The sequence below is a fragment of the Oreochromis niloticus genome, linkage group LG6 (assembly GCF_001858045.2).
Source record: "Oreochromis niloticus isolate F11D_XX linkage group LG6, O_niloticus_UMD_NMBU, whole genome shotgun sequence".
In the NCBI taxonomy this organism is placed as follows: domain Eukaryota; kingdom Metazoa; phylum Chordata; class Actinopteri; order Cichliformes; family Cichlidae; genus Oreochromis; species Oreochromis niloticus.
In genome coordinates, this window is record NC_031971.2 from 7232339 (window position 1) to 7248899 (window position 16561).

General features: G+C 42.2%; 1 protein-coding gene across 1 annotated transcript in view; it reads left to right on the forward strand.

The window, feature by feature from the left end:
- cacna1ab (calcium channel, voltage-dependent, P/Q type, alpha 1A subunit, b) overlaps positions 1-9528 on the forward strand; it is a 158182-nt gene extending 148654 nt beyond the window's left edge. The window contains 1 exon segment of the mRNA XM_019360310.2: positions 544-9528. Coding sequence (XP_019215855.2) covers positions 544-1272 — 729 coding nt within the window. The 3' untranslated portion in view covers positions 1273-9528.
- The last annotated feature ends 7033 nt before the right edge of the window (positions 9529-16561 follow it).

Consider the following 16561-nt stretch of genomic DNA (forward strand, 5'->3'; position numbering starts at 1 on the left):
GTTCACAGACACATGACTTGATCTGTTGATTTTTATTTTGGTGGCATTAATAGGGCATCAGAAATGGCCTAATACATGAGAGTACACAAAGTCTCAAGCACGAGTCTAAACATGCAATTATAGTATGGTATGACCTGTTTTTATCTTAGATCTATATTTTTATGTACTGGAATCTTCTTATTATGACTTGAGGACAGTAGTTAATCATTTCACATATATTGTGACCCTTAATCTCCAGTAAGAGTTCACAAAAGGTTATTTCCACACTTCTATTTATGGATATCAATCTCTCTTTTTTCTGTTATGCTTTTTTTTTCTTTGTCACCGTTTCCCTGTCCATTTTTCTTCAATGTGACATGTGGCTTCTTGATGTCAATTGTTTGCTTCATCACTATGTTTTTGGATGATTTTTAATGGTGTCTATCTATCCATCTATCTCTCTTTCTTTCTGTCTATCTATCTCACCTCCATTCTACTCTGTTCTGGTCTCTGTTGTTATTGTTGTGGTGCGTTTTGATTTTCCTTGTTTACATTTTGCTGTAGGGCAGTAGTTCGGTGAGCGGCAGCCCGGTTCCCTCTACCTCGGGGACCAGCACTCCAAGGAGAGGCCGCCGCCAGTTGCCTCAGACCCCTGCAGTCCCACGCCCACATGTCACCTACTCCCCCGCAGTCCGCAAGCCCAGCTATGGCCCCCCAGGGCCAGGCCACCTGCGTTCACCCTCTCCACGACACTTCTCCCCTCCAGACCATGACAGAGGCTACCACCACCGACCCCCGTCACGCCACGCCTCTCCCCACCACGGGGGCTCTTCATCCCGGCATGGTTCGCCACGCTCCCCTAGGCACCAGTCCCCACGCTCGCCCCTCCACGGCTCACCCAGGTCGCCTCACCGAAGCCGCTGGAGCGGGCCTCCACCCGGGGACAGCCTGGAGGGTGACGGGCCCTTCTACGAGAGAGATTATGAGTATGAGCGTCACCACGAGCCTCCCGCCTACGAGCAGAGCCTCTCCCACGGCAACCCTCATCCACATGGAGGAAATCCTCACCCACACCCACGTTCACCTAGGACTGCCCGCCACGGGCCTCCTCCACCCCCTCACCCGCATCCACGTAGGGTACCAAATGGTTACCGCTCATCCTCACCTTCCCCACACCGACGGGGACCACCAGGGGTGCCGCCCCACCCACACCACCGGCCTGCCCATGCCAGAGGGCCCCGCAAGGGCCTGCATGAACCTTACAGTGAGACGGATGAGGATGACTGGTGCTAGCAACCATAAAGAGCTTGGGATATGGCAGGAGAGGAGAAGAAGAACAGCAGTCTCCAGTGCTCTGGCCTTGGATATGTAGACTAAAAGAAAAAACAAAAAAAACAAAAAACAAAACAGAGTGGTGGGAGGGGTTGGATACCCTCAAAACCCTCTACCTTCAGCTCTCAGACTATGAACGAGTGGAAGGGGTGGAAGGGGGGGGGGGCAGCAGAAAAGCCTTTTACACATTTTGTGTAAGACTCAAATGAGTGACAGAGCAGCATATGGGTAAAAAAGAAAAAGAGACCGCCAAGGCCTGGACACAGTTTACCTCTGCCTCTTTCAATCTCAGAACTACACTTCCCAGAATCAGCCTTGATCATCAAGACCTGGCTGCAGGAGGAAAAGAGAGGTGTGGGAGTGCAAGCAAGGGAGGAGCACGAGGTTATTAAAGTGCGATGTTACAAGGCCTAAAAGCACTTCTCTCAGACTGATGCCTGATTGCTTAGATTTGCTAGACGTGTGCTATTTGTCACTGGCCAGACTGCTACTGTAAAAGCCTGAAAATGAGCTGGAACACAGAGTCCGCTGCATAGACTCTGCTCCTAGACAGATACATCAATTAATAAAAAGCCAGGACCCCCCAACCCTTACATGCCAAGCTATGCCTCCAGAAAATCAAACTTGAACAATGAAGAACACAGTGAAACTTTACATGACAAACACTGAAAAGAAAAAAAAGGGAGAACAACCACTTTATCTAGAACCTTTTTCCTATCCAACTGACAGAACCAGGAAGCTCCGCCTATACTGCAAAAACCAGCCAATCACAGCGCTGGCTGATATTTGATGAGTTTTATCATCTCTGTTTACTGTTAAGGACTCGCATAGTGCTGATGGAACTGATGTGACATCACTTCCTGTCCAGCAGATGGTGGTGATAGGAGTAGTAGTAGTAGTAATATTGGTGTCAGGGGGGAGAGCCACAGTGTGGGCTCACTTCCTGTTCACTTGCACTTGTGGGCTGGGCTCAGGTAACTAGAGAAAGGGAGTCGGACACTTTGTCAAGCCCCTTCCCTCTCTGTTACTCAACAGAGGATGACCCGACAGGAAATGACATCACACAGTTGAATAGGGCGGAGGAGAGGAAAGGAGGGATGGGAAAAAAAGACTAATTTCTTCAGTATTTCTTCTGTCGTTTACTTCTTGTTCTTCTTAGGACATTGGAGCTTGGTTCTTCTGTTGCATTCGCTCAGCCTCCTTTGATCTTTTTCAGAGCTCAAAATCTGATGGAAACCTGCATGACTGATTAAATACATACTAGAGAGGAAATCTAACTGGTGTGGGTGGGACCTGGGGGGCTTTGTAGGAAACTTTGCATTTAGGTTTACAAAAGAAGCTCCCTTCTTTCCAGCTCTTTCTTTCTCTCTCAGATCTCAGCAGAAATGTTTTTTTGTGGTTTCTCTGTACCTGAAGCAGGTTTTGACAGTTGGGTATTTTATTTGTCTCGGTTTCTGCCCAAAGCTCTGTTAGCGCAACCTGTTAGAAGACAAGGAGCACCTTAAAGTTTCCGTCTGCACTTGAGAAACAAGAGGGAGAAAGGGCATGGAGAAGCGAACCTCTAACACACTTTATTTATTATTGTTAATGATGACACTTTTATGAATAATGATATCAATGTCAATGCAAAACGATGGTGACAATGATGATGATAATGGTGATGATTGGTTGAATTGTTGCTGTAGATTTGTTGTCATGTTATTTGGAGTTATGCTGTGTATGCTATGTTCATCCTGTTTACATCCATTATGTTATTATTCCCCCGTTTAATGATGTTTATCGGGTTTCTGATGCCTTGCTGCAATGTTTCAAGGCAACTGCAGCTTGGGAACGCTTCCTGAGCAGCATTGCGTGCTATAATGCAACTCTTTTAAAGACACACTTTTTTCTCTCTGGAATGGTGGATTTGGAGGTCAGACGGACTCTCAGTTATCTGACCTGCAGTGGTTCACAAGGGGTCAGAACTCTGTCAAGCCAACCCAAAGATCAGTAATTTAGGTTCAGAGTTAGAGGCAGGACAATTTATTGAGAGCCGTGAAAACGTTGTCTTCTCTTCACGCTCAAGAGGTGCTCAGAAAGGTCATTTTACCGAGTTTAAAGTTCTACTGAGATTGAATTCTCCCACTTGCTGCCAAAAAAAAAGCTTTTCAATCTGTTGGGCTCTGTAGTTTTGTAGTGAGATCAGCACAGTATTAGTGGTACAGTGTTGGTGTCGGTCAGTATTTTTGCCACCAGGGGGCAGTGATAAACATGTTATGTTATTGGCCCTACCTTCCCCGTCTACAGGACAGTCTCTGAGCCACATCCTAGTTTCAAGATCAGGAGTGAAAGCTGATCTTTACCTTATATCTTTGCAAGATATATATGTTAAGTCCTAGCGTTTTGCAGGAAACATGGATGCAGCCCGAGAGACAATATCTGTCCATTTGTCAGTCCGCCCTTCCGCTTGCTTGTCTGCGCCAATGCTGACCCTCCACCCAACCCTACAACCCCTTCTCTCAGGTCTGGCTAACCAGAGTCAACTAGTCACCCCAGTTCAGTCACATAAGGTTGTAGCAAAGGTGAAACCATTCCCTGCCAAAGCCAAACTCAGTATCCACCGACCTTCTTTTCCCTGATTTATCCTTCTTTTGCTGTCCATTTGCTTTGACGTCTGTTCTTTCAGCTTGGTAGAGAGTGATGCTGAAGGTTCAGGACAGAAACACTTAGGACTAATAATATTTCATCCTTATTGTTATGAGGGATAACACTTATTGAATATTCAATAACTCTAGGACAAAATGATAAAGTATAGATAAATATAGTTGATTACCTACAGATAAACCTAGATATGATATCGTAGATGTAGTTATAGACAACAGAGTATAATTAGAGTTTCAGATAAATATTTATTTTGCATACCGATCATGCTCACGAAGAAGTCAAGGAATCGAGTTACTCTTAAAACCTCGCGCTGTTTGCAAAAGCCAGTAAACAAACCCCAGTCCACGTGTTGACTCTATGCAGACCTCATAGGCATCCTCATCATATTACTTCAAAAAGGTGAACCTACGACGCAGTGGTACTGTAAAACAGGCCGAGGAAACGGGAACATGCAGATCTGAGAAAATGTGAACACTGGCACCGATGTTTTTTTCCCCAGACGTCACATGACATCACACCCCCACAGTTCATGTACCTCTGTAGCTGTCTTTTTCCCTCCCTCCTCCTGATGACGAATCCCTTTTTTCCCTCCACAAATTTCTATTCTCTCCAAAAGATGCGTTGCCTCCAGGCCTAGTAGTTGAGCATTGCGTTGGAAAGATGTGGATTGGGGGGGTGGTTGTTTTTTGTTAACTGTTCATTTGCTTGGTGGGCATGAAGGGGCGCATAACACGAAACCCCCTTTCTGTCCTCACCTACAATCAAGAGGTTACGGCAGGTGGGGAATGTTCCCCCAAAGCCCCCTACAGAGCCACAGTGCCTTCTGTATCCGAGTCAAATTTGTCATGCCCCATTTTGTCCATCACTCACCCCCCTCAACCCTTAATCCACTGTAGTACATGAGATCATCCACACTACGCCTTAAAAGTTGAGTCCCACTGGCGCCCATGCTAGCATAGAAATGGGGAGTGTGGTGACTTTAAAACTGGGCCACAGTGAGGAAACAGTCAAAAAGCTAGACTCGAAGCAGGAAAGCCACATCACATCCAGAATGGGACGGACGAGTTTAAAACTCCCATTCAGACATACAGATTTTTGTAAAAGTTGCCAAAATCCTAAGAGATCCACACAGTTGGAATCAAAGCCTTGAGGTTTTGGCCTCTACAGACTAAAATGACCATCATTTCAGGATCCTGCTAACTGGCTAGCCCTCTTGGCTATGGTGTGGCACCATCTCGTGTCCATCCCGGAGATGTCCTGGGTCCAGTTTCAGGCGGTGTAGTGAGAGTTTTACAGAGGTGCACGGCAGTTTGCTTACTTCTCAGGTCCCTCTAGAGTTAGGTAGCTAGATAGACAACATAACACAGAGTCAGCTACACAATAACACGCAGCCGTCAGATTGAGTTATTGTATGGTTTTACCTGGTGTGGTGTCAGAGGTTGGAACGGTAACCCCACCTTTCTGCTTTCACTAGCACATTATACACCGACTCCTCTCCGTCAACAGCCTGCCGACGCACTGACACGCCACACTGTTGACAGCCAGGCAGGAAAAGCCACCTCCATTTTGGCTCCATGACACCACTCGCTTGTCCAGAATTGTAACAGCAGATCCAAAATGGCCGACACACAACACTGCCCTTTTGTGAAAGCATGTTGTGTGTGAGCATTTCCAAAAACAAACACCATTCTCTTTGAAGATAAAAAAGATCAGTGAGCATTTGATCTTTATTAGTTTTTGTTGGTGTTTCTCTTTGTTTTGCACGGGATTGGGGAGGGAGGGGAGGGTCTGCAAGGTTTTTTGCTCAGTCATCACTTCTCTCCACATCTCCTTCGCATCTTCACCTCTGGCTTCTGTCACCTTTCTAAACATGTGACTAATCATTTCTGGATTTTCTTCTTCCTTCTGGGATAAAGGAAAACCGAACAGATGCACCAACCCATCTGCTCAGTCGGCTGTGAAATTGTGTCAGCGGGTCAGTCGTGAGGCAACGTTTCGAAAAAACACAGAAATAAGGGCTCTCTTTAAAAAAAAAAGAAGAAGAAGAAACACTACACCGTGGGTTTTAATGTACAGTAGTGCTGCCAAAAGTTGTGCTTATGTAGCTGAAGCCACTCTGTGGTCTCCCCTTTGTACAGCACTAAATGTGTGCATGCGTGTGTGTGTGTGTGTAAGGGGGGGTCAAGAGCAAGGCAGGGGAGGGACGGGTGGGAGGGGCAGAAGGCAATTTCTTAGAGGTTTTGTTGACTCCAGGGGATGGAGGGGGGAGTTTTGGGGAGGGGAGGGCAGGGAGCAGCAGCAGCAGAGGTCATAGAGATGTTATTACACAATTTCACAATGGCACTGGACCACTTTTCAGGCTCATCCTCATCCTCAGAAGCCATGTTTTCCACCATCAACCCATCCACGCTTTGTCCCGCTGTGAGGGAGGCGGGGCTACTGCTGCCATAAGGAGACATTTCCTCTGTTTGTGGTGTCTGTGACAGTTTGTGAGTGTATATGACTGAGCAGGTGTTTCGAGTGGCGTCCAAGTGTGTTTAGTGCTGAAATCGATTTGTCTGATTAATCAGTAAGCCTTGTCATTATTATACATATACGTGTCAGGTTTGTCACGATACTAGAATTTAAAAGTCAATACTGATGCCATGAAAGATCCTCACAACCATTTTCAATACCACAGGGAAAAGTAAGAGAAAACTGAGTGGAATATTTAAAACAAGCAACATCAACAGCAAAAGTACTTTTAAGTTGTGCAAAAAATACAACATTGTTGTTCAGAGTTCTGAACATTATCTCCTTCAGCTGCTGTTGAGGTGTCTGCTAGTGTGTGAAGTTGTGTGTCAGCTGGGGAAGGCCAACACGGCACTGCTGGTATCAATACTGTTGCAAATGAATATCTGATTGACTAATAGCTGATCCCAGTATGTTCTTTTTGCTTGCTTCCTTTTTTCTCACAAAAATCACTTCAGGCTTTTAAGATTTTTGGCAATGGCTTAAGAGTTCCTGTTAAAGTGCAGGTTTGTTGTAATTTGGATTACAAGCATTGAAAACACATTTGCCCATTAGTGTTCATTAATGAGCCCTGTCTTCTTTATATGAAAAGAAGAAAATAACAGTCAAGTTTGGTTAAAGTTAAATAAGTGAGTCTAAGTAAGTAAGTCTAAAGTAAATGGTTTTGGAAGATTGCATCGGCTGTCTCTATAATCGACTAATCGTTTCAGCACTAACTGTGTGTGTGTACGCATGTGAGAAGATACGGGACTGGTTTTGCATGCATTCGTCAGTTTATTAATGTGTGTGTGTGTGTGTGTGTGTGTGTGTGTGTGTGTCCTGGCACCATCAGCTACAGAAGGTAATCCTCAGTGCCTTACACTGTACAGGACACTAAGATGATTTCTTCATCTGAGATATTCACAGTGCACACACATTACGTTTTAACGTCCTCATTGCTCATTGGTAAGGATGGTGTGGAGGGTGTGTGTGTGCGTGTTTGTATTTGTAAGGGGTGGGTGGGGATGGGGTGGGACTCTGTAGATCATCATGTCATATGTGTCACCCATCGTCTCCCTCTCTCTCCGATGCCATCTAATGTGTATATTGCCTCTGTAATTCTTGTGTATACAATCCATAAAGTTTGTGAAAAACTCACTGTGTTCATCAGATCTCCATTCATTCTACACTCGTGTCGCTTCTCCCTCCGTCCCCTCGCCCTCCCTCATCATGTCATACCACCCGTGAACGCAAGGTGGCGGGATTGAGCTTTCACAATCATCGCTCATTATGAAACGCCCGTGTGGATCGGTTGAGTGAGTTCATGCTTGTGTGCGCATTTTTGGTTTGGAGGCGTCTGCCTGCCGCGTGTGCGCCTTGCTCAGTTCCTCGTGGAGCCTGGCAGGTGTTGGGGCTGAATTTATTCACTTAGATGAATAATTTGTATCTCAGATGAGCTCATCTGATCAGCAGTGAGAAAAACCGTTCTCTATGATCAGTTTCTCACCTCAAGGAAGCAGAAGAACAGCAAATACAGCATGTTAGCGGATTAAACTGCATTTAACGTATCGATAATCTCTTTAGCAGATAAGGTCTTTACATTTACACCGAAGGAGGGAGTTATTAATGCAAAAGCATGACACCTGCCTGGTTCCCTAATCCAATCAGTAAATCGATTCTTCAGAAACACGGGTGAAATGCCTCTTGCTGTAGCCGCTGCAACCCTCAAGCAAGGCTCCCCACTGTTTCCATCCATGTCCTTCATTCTTCTCCTCACCATCTCTGTCCTCTGTTTGTTTGCATCGCCATCAGCCCACCAGAGAAGAGTTGCCTCCAGAAGATTTGATTTCTTTTTTGTTTTTTGCTCTCAACGTCAGACACTGCAGGCTGATAGATCCCAAAACTGGACTGTTTTCTAGGTTTGAAAATACTGTTAAATAAATTTTTGTTAAGAAGACTCTGAACCCCTTTAACCAACTTAGGGAACATTAGTGATGCAGCAAACGAGCTATTACGTCATGTTCAAGCCACTAGGGATGTTTAATCTGCTGCTTTGTGACAGTTAGGCAACAGCTGGCGAAACAGTCACACCGGGCCAAACAGAAGGAGGTAAAGGTTTCAGAGTGACCTTCTCCAGTTACACAACCCTCCATCAACTGTTAAAAAACAAAGGGTTCAATCTGACTTCAAGGGATCCAAATACCAGCCGATTAAAAAGCTTTGTCAGCGCTGAGACGCAAAGCTGGGAATCTCTCTGGAGCAGCCACCAGCCATCCATCGCATCGCCACGCACGCCATCTGACCCTCGACCCAGTAGAACCAAAACCAGTGCCACAGTAGAAAACCATACAACAAGTCGGGGTGGAAAAAAAAATAAAAAATATAATCATACATGGCAATTTAAGATAAAAGAGAAGTATTTAATTACAGATTTGCATGTGCAATGTGCATGCCACTATGTTGGGTAACAAGTCAACTTCAGGAATTAAAAAAAATATATTAAATATAAAGAAAAAGTATATATATGTAATATATATATATATAGATAGATAGATGTTTTTAAGAGCAATGTGTTTCTTTTTTCTTCTATTTTTAAAAACAAAAATGGAAAAAAAACATAAAAAAACGGAAAAACAAAATCATGCTAACAAAAAAAATGGAAATGACTTTGATGATAAAATCAAAGAATGTTTGTTTCTTATATTTGCCAGTTATTTCACGGGGAGGGGGTAGGGAGGGGGGGTATCCATGGGGTAAGAAGGATAGATAACACTTAAACTAACATTACAAGAAAAAAAGAGAGAGAGAAAAGATTTTAAAAAAGGGGGGAGAAGGAATACTAAACTTTTCCTCAATGATAAACAATCCCTTTGAGAGTAAAGAGCTGCCTGAACCTGAATCTGGTGATGTTATTCCCGTTTATGAATTCCCTTCTTTCTCTCTTTCTGACTTTCTCTGACCATCTCTTTCTCTCCCTCTGTTTCTTTCTCTATCTCTGCTGTTTCTACCAGTGCATTTTGTAATTTCAAACAGAACTCTTCCTAAAGAACCTGAATAAACCAGAGAGAATGCATTCTAACCATCCTCCTGTCTGCTTCATTGATGCCACACACCGTGACACCGCTGACAAATCAGATTATACATAATCTAATCGCATCTAGTTGGTGCGATAACAGATGCAAAATAGCTTGTTTTAGCTGCACAAAGAACTGTAGGTGGAATCAGTGAAATCAATACAAGACTGGACAAACTCATTGCAATTCATCACGGGGAAAATGCATGTAAATAGATTTTGGTTGTTCGTGAGAAGAGAAGCTTATTGTGATGTTCTGCAAACTTGAAGGCAAATCCAAATGCTACAGTCACAAACTGGAAATAAAGGATGGCCATTACTTACATTTTAATCTGCAGTATTTCTAAAGACCTGCAGGGTGCCTCTCTTCTTGTAATAAAATAAAAGTAAGTCAACTTCCAAAGAAGTCTGTAAAAACACAACTTTCTGCCTTCCCTGATCCATGATTGCAATAAATACTTTCCGAATGAGTTCATAGTGTCTGCTGCTAGTTAAAACTCATGATAAGTTATTGTGCCACTTTTATTTATTTATTTATTCTTGTTGCTAGCTGCTGTAGACTACGCCTAGCCTTGCCCAGACATCTTCCCAAAACACTTGCCTGCCTTCTTTTACTTTGTCATCTCAAAGTGAATTGTTAAAATCTCAGTAAGATAAGAAAAAATGACCCATCTGTCTACGAGGAGGTGCTGGTACCATATGACCAATGAGAAACATGAGCAGGCGTGCCAGGAGCAGAGTCATTTACACTGCTCAAAACCAAAAAAAGCTGTTGTCACTTTGATTTTCAGCTTGTCTTTCCATTCAGCCCCCTGTAGCTCAATACCTTTCATTTCCATCAAATGATGTGGGATCCAAAGACATTACCCAGTCCATATAGGAATAGACATCTAGCATGATTCTTTTTCTTACTGAGAGCTTGCTCTCTGTTAACTTTTTCTTTAAATTTACCTTCTACTGAGGATTTAGATCTCATTATGAAAAAAACAAAACCAAAAACACCAAATAAATGAGGCACATGATAACGCAGGGTTAAACCTTTAGCCTCCTGATACCGAGAAGAACAACAGATGAATTTTGTGAGTTTTGTGAGCTTTCAGGACATTATGTTGTACAGGAGAACAACTGGAATGCTGCTCTCCTGAACAGCCGATCACATGTAACAGGAGTAAATAAATTCTGTGGTGATTTAAATATGAGGACAGTGAGCACTGTAACCAGTGGCTCTTCTTCTTGTACTCTTTCATTAATAAACCAAATTATGGATGACAGAACAATATTTTAGAAAAGTCAGTACAACAATTATAAACATTTTTAAACCATTTTTGTTAGTTTATACCAGCTGTCTACTTTATTCAAGGTGTCACAGCAAGAAGACAGACAACAGAAGTCACAAGATCAGGGCAACTTGGTATGACAGAGTAATACAGACTACATGAATAATACAGTGTTACACACTAACAGGATGACAGCAGATACACATGCTCACAGTGAAACAACAGGAATGATGTGGTGAAACTTTTACTTAATCGGCGTTTAGTTTAAAAGCAACAAACAGTATCATGGAAACTACGTTTGTGGGATTTATTTACACTTTCACAACTTATATTTTCACACAGGACCTCATAGCTTTGGATAGCTTTTCTCCCTTGAGAAATGAAATCCTCACTTAAAAACTGTATTTTGTATTAAGTCTAATGATAGAAATGGTTTGATGAACTGAAATACATAAGTGGGAGAAAGATACAAAAAAATAAGAAAAATGGAAGAAGGAAAATGCTTTCTCACAGCAAAAATTACTTTGAGCACTCGGGTCTACATTGTGGTCATTTATAATCTGAACAGCTATAAATGTAAGTGTTAATAATATGATTATAATCTTTTCATGCTGTTGAAATGACCCAAATACAGACACTTGGAATGAAACTTTAATCTAACAAAAGGCGAGCTGTTTATTTGTGGCTGGGAGAAAGTAAAAAACAAAAGGCCGATCCACACTGAGGCAAAACTAACTAGAACTAAACTGAGAAAAACTAGATGCTAAACACAAGAGACAAAGAACAAAACCTTGAACATCATAAAAACCTGAAGTTGAAAAAAGCATGAAACTGAATAAAGGCAGACAGAGGACATATATATATACTTAAAAGAGTAACAAGGGAAGTGGAAACACATGGGGAACACAACTGACACAAATTATGATACAGGATGATACAACTAAACATGCTGAACATGGAAAACACAGACATGAAACACTGGGGAGAAGGAGTGATACACTAGATGAACATGAAACAGGTAAAGGGAAAGAAGGCACAGACATAACTAAAAATCATACAAAGGGGACAAGAGACTTATACAGGAAACACAAAATTACACAAAATTACCATAGGGAGAATGGATGAAACGAAACCTAACTAAGACATGCCAATAAGAACACTAGAACTTACCATTACATCATAAGAAATCAGACATAGATAATAAACTCAAAATGCTGGGTCACAGACCCAACGCCCTGGCAAAAAACAGGTCATTTAGCCCATTGGGCAACTTCATGGCATATTATTATTCATTGAAATCATTACAATATATTGTGTAAAATTCAACTTTTGCAGATATAAATTAGTCGTTACTCTCTTGAATACGTTATAGGTGCATAAATGCTACAAGTAAGTCAGTTTAGCCTGTTAGTAGATGATTGCTAGGCAACATGATCTGTTATAGATAAAAACCTTCAGAGATCTGTGAAGCGCCCCTGTGCCAGTTTTGGTTGCGCAGACCCTGATCATACGTGAGGAGTTTCTGGACGAACAAACACACACACAAACAAACAGGTAGATTTATTGCACAATATTAGAAATTTACAAAGGAGTTTTGCAATTGCTAAGCTATTAAACCGCAATGACTTGTCATCCAAACTCTATCTCTTAATGAGTCAGTCTTTTCAGATTCTCTTTTTTCTCTATATTAGCTTCATTTCACTTTAGAACCTGAAGAGGGCTTGATTTACTACCATCTCATCCTAGATACGGACCTCACTGCTGTCACTTTAATCACTATCACTGTGATAATATATACGTCACTGAGATGTTCCTGAGTATCTCCTGCAAACTAGATCCCTGAATGGATGAGCGAGTTAGTGAATGAAAAAGTGGTCCATGAATGCAGCCAGCTCATCACAGGTGTGATTACCCTGAAAAAAAAGCTGCCTCTCTTTCTATTTAGGAATTTGAAGCATGTTGAAATCAAACGCCCCCTCACCGAGCGTCCCTAGAGTGCCTCCCTCCTGTTCCTCCTCCCACTCTCTGTCTACGTCTGGCACTACGTCACTGATGGCAGCCGTGGAAGACACACAAACACACACACCTACATGTTCTCACACATGCAGCCTTTGCTGTGTCCTACGCTCCCCTCCTCCCCACGGAGTCACGTTTTATTGACATCCCTCCTGCCTGCGTTTCTCTGAATGCCTCTTCCTGGAGCCATCCTTCTTCTCACATCTATCCTTCCTCCTCCTCTCTGTCTGCCTGCGTCTCCACTCACATGGCTGTCTTCCACCTCCTCCCACACACACACACTCACTCACTCACACTCACTGGGTGGCACTTGACAGATACCCAAATAGACTAAAAACATGAGAAGAGTCTTAATTAGATTTTTATGAAAAGATACAATGATCTGTGGGCTTAAAGCATACCCACAGGCCATTAGCCTGCCTACTGCATCAAACACACACACACACACACACACACACACACACACACACACACACACACACACACACACAGTCGCACAAGGCCAGATGCATTAGAGCGCTTTGTCCTTCTCGTGCAGTCTTAAAATAGACTCCTCCTACATAATGTGTTGCCCGTCGGCATCATTTCCCATCTCTGCCAGCTCTGCTGCTGCCAGACGTGCACACACACACACACACACACACACACAAACACACACACACACACACACACACACACACACACACAGGCTATCTTACTCATTCACGCTCATAGTTAGCAGTTCCTCTGCTTTAATGAAACATATCAGTCAGCACTAATAGAGCGGGATGTCATGTGTTCACAGCCTTTTAACATGGACTCATCGAGCAATCACACGCACAGAGCCGCAACTCCTAACTACTTCCTCCTCCTTCTCCTCTCTGGAGAAGCCCAAGGCCACTCACTAACCACATTTTGACAGAGCGGGACTCCCTGTTCAAAGAACTTTCTTCAGTTTGTTACACAGGGGGGGTTTTTGGAGGACAATGAAGTATTTAAAAGTCATGACAAGTTTTGGGAAGGTAATTTCCCCAAAAAATCCTGTCTATGAATTACTCATATGGCTCATATGATCTCTTAATTGCTTGATGCTTCACCCTTTCGTTGCAGAAACATTAAAAAAATCAAGAAAAAAAAAGCTGAGGCCAGATAAACTTTTATTTCCTGCCAATCACATGGGCTTCTGTTAAAAATGACCCGTGGACAGTTGTTTCTTCACCACTAATGAGAATGCAGCATAAGCTGTGGGGCGTAGGTGGTGCTAATTCTACCATCAGGTGTAATGAAACATTGCACAAGTAGAGCGTGCAGTTAAAGTGGTAGCTATGAGAGGAAATGGCCATTTATGTTTGTTTCATTTGTTTATCTGAAAAAAAAGACAGCTGATGTTTTTGTATGTTGCTGCGTTTGTCACGTTTCCACCATCATTTTCATTCGCACTTTCTCACATCCATGATCTGCTAGTCCAGCAAATCCCAGTGGTGCTCTGTTTGACTGACATCTGGTGACTTTGTGTCATTTTCAAGAAATCCACTTGGATTCATTTGAGTTTTGTGACATCCTGCTGGAGGATCTGTACAGTGCGGTCATAAAGGGATGGACATGGTCAGCAGTAACACTCAGGTACTCTGATGTTTAAATGAAGACTAAGGAGTCCAAGGTGTGCAAGAAAATGTTCCCCATTATAGCAGCCAGGCCTGAGTTTTAGTGTGGAGGACCCAAACGCAGACATATGGAGGCAAGGTTTCACAAAAAGCAAACCATTTATTAGACAAAGGAAGTAAAACCAAAAGCGAAACACCAGAACCACAAAGTCACCAGAATAAAGTAGGAAATGTGAAAGCAGATTATCTTGACCATGTGTCAATGCCTACATTCACTGAGTTGCTGCCAAGCGACTGGCTAATTAGATATTTGTGTTAACCAACAGTTTAACAGGTGTACCTGATAAATTAACAAGATAATGCCTTTCTTTATTGATGGAGCTTCTTGAATGACAGGTGGACAACTGTAACCGGAACCTGTAGCAACAAGTTATACTACTATACCTCAGTCATTATGTAACAAATAACATGCCCTCCTGTGCACTTAATTGTACTAACAGACCTTCTGAGATGTCTGTAGCCCGTGACTGTATGAAGTGCTAAGTGGGCTGAGTGACTGTCATGAAATCATTAATGTGTTAACGTGGTGATGGCGAATCTTTTATTTTGAGATATCAGGGACTGTCAGTTCCAATTCTAGCCCGCTCTGTGTCTCACTAATGTTTGCACATGCATTGTTTTAATATGTCTATAGTTAATGTGCTTATATAAATGAATGACTCCCACACTCTCAGATACATTAGAAACCATCTAAGCAGTGTAATGCAGCGCTATAATGTGTAGAATATCTGTATTTACGCACATGTACATGATCACATAGGTTATCTCCCACCATCACAGGCAGCGCAGCGTCATTGGACGCATGCATATCCTGTGACATTTCCTGTGCTGTTCTTTTTTTAGCTCCGAGCTGTTACAGCTCTACGTCATGCCTCTGTCTGGCCTCTGCACTCTGCATTTTAATCAGGCAGCTTCTTACATGGCTTTCACAAGGCAGCACTGATCCAGGGAATCCATCATATCTCTTTGCTTTGCTGCTGTAGCAACAGCATGATATGTTAGAGCTGTGTTTACCTCATTCATTTTAAGAGCTAGGCCTGGAGATATTCTTATTATTATTATTATTAAGAATATCTTAATATTATTATTCTTACCATCAAAATATAATCAATTAACAGTCCACAGAATGAACTGATCTTTTAAATGATCATTAGAAATAAAGCTAAAAATAGCTCTTTGCATGAAGGTCCAGTTGACGCACTATAAACACACAGTCTATTGTTTCATTTGTCCAGGTCTCGGTTACACAACTGCTCTGCCGGAAATGCTCATTAGAACAGCAAGCCAGGATTAATCTGCAGCTGAAAATAGTCCCCAACAAATGTACTGTTGTTTACTCCTGCATGAGTCATGGTTGCTAAAAATAGGTTCCAACTCTCATAGACGGTGTTTAGAAACATTTAAATTTATATTCATGTATTTGAGGCATTTTAGAAATCTAGTATTAACGCTGGATCATTGTTATATCTTCATTCGAAAATCAGCAAGAGCTTAGACTTGAAAACTCATGAACGATACATAATATGACTAAACTGAACTGGCATTAAATTTCTCCTGATATTACCTATAGAATGTTTAATACACAAAATAGTTACCTCTAACGTTCCATTAGTGTCAGCTTTAATTTATGTTTATTGCAACACTCTACGTGATGCCATAAAGTCTTATCCTTTAGCATATATTAGCATACTAATATATAGATATGCTGTATAGGTCTCCATTTACAAGACTGAAGCTTATTCAAACAAACAAACAAAATTTAATTGAGTTTAGAGAAATTTTAATGTAATTGAATGAAAGTCTGAAAAAAGTTCAATGTTGCTGGGACCTAGCAGTGCTAATATAGGAGAGGGGACATTAAAGCGTTTTAGAGTCATTTTATATAATCAAAGAACTCAATTGTTTTATATCTCTATGTATCTCTCATGTTGGATAATTCATCTCTAAGAGACAGACCTGTTAAAAGCTTAACTGGTAAAGTTCACTCATTGGACAATTCATTAGTTACACCCAGCTTGTACCAGGTTGGAACCTGCTTTGCTTTAGTTCATGGATTCAACAAGAAGCTGGTGTTGAGCCTGTATGAACTGCAGCTTCAGTTTCCTGAC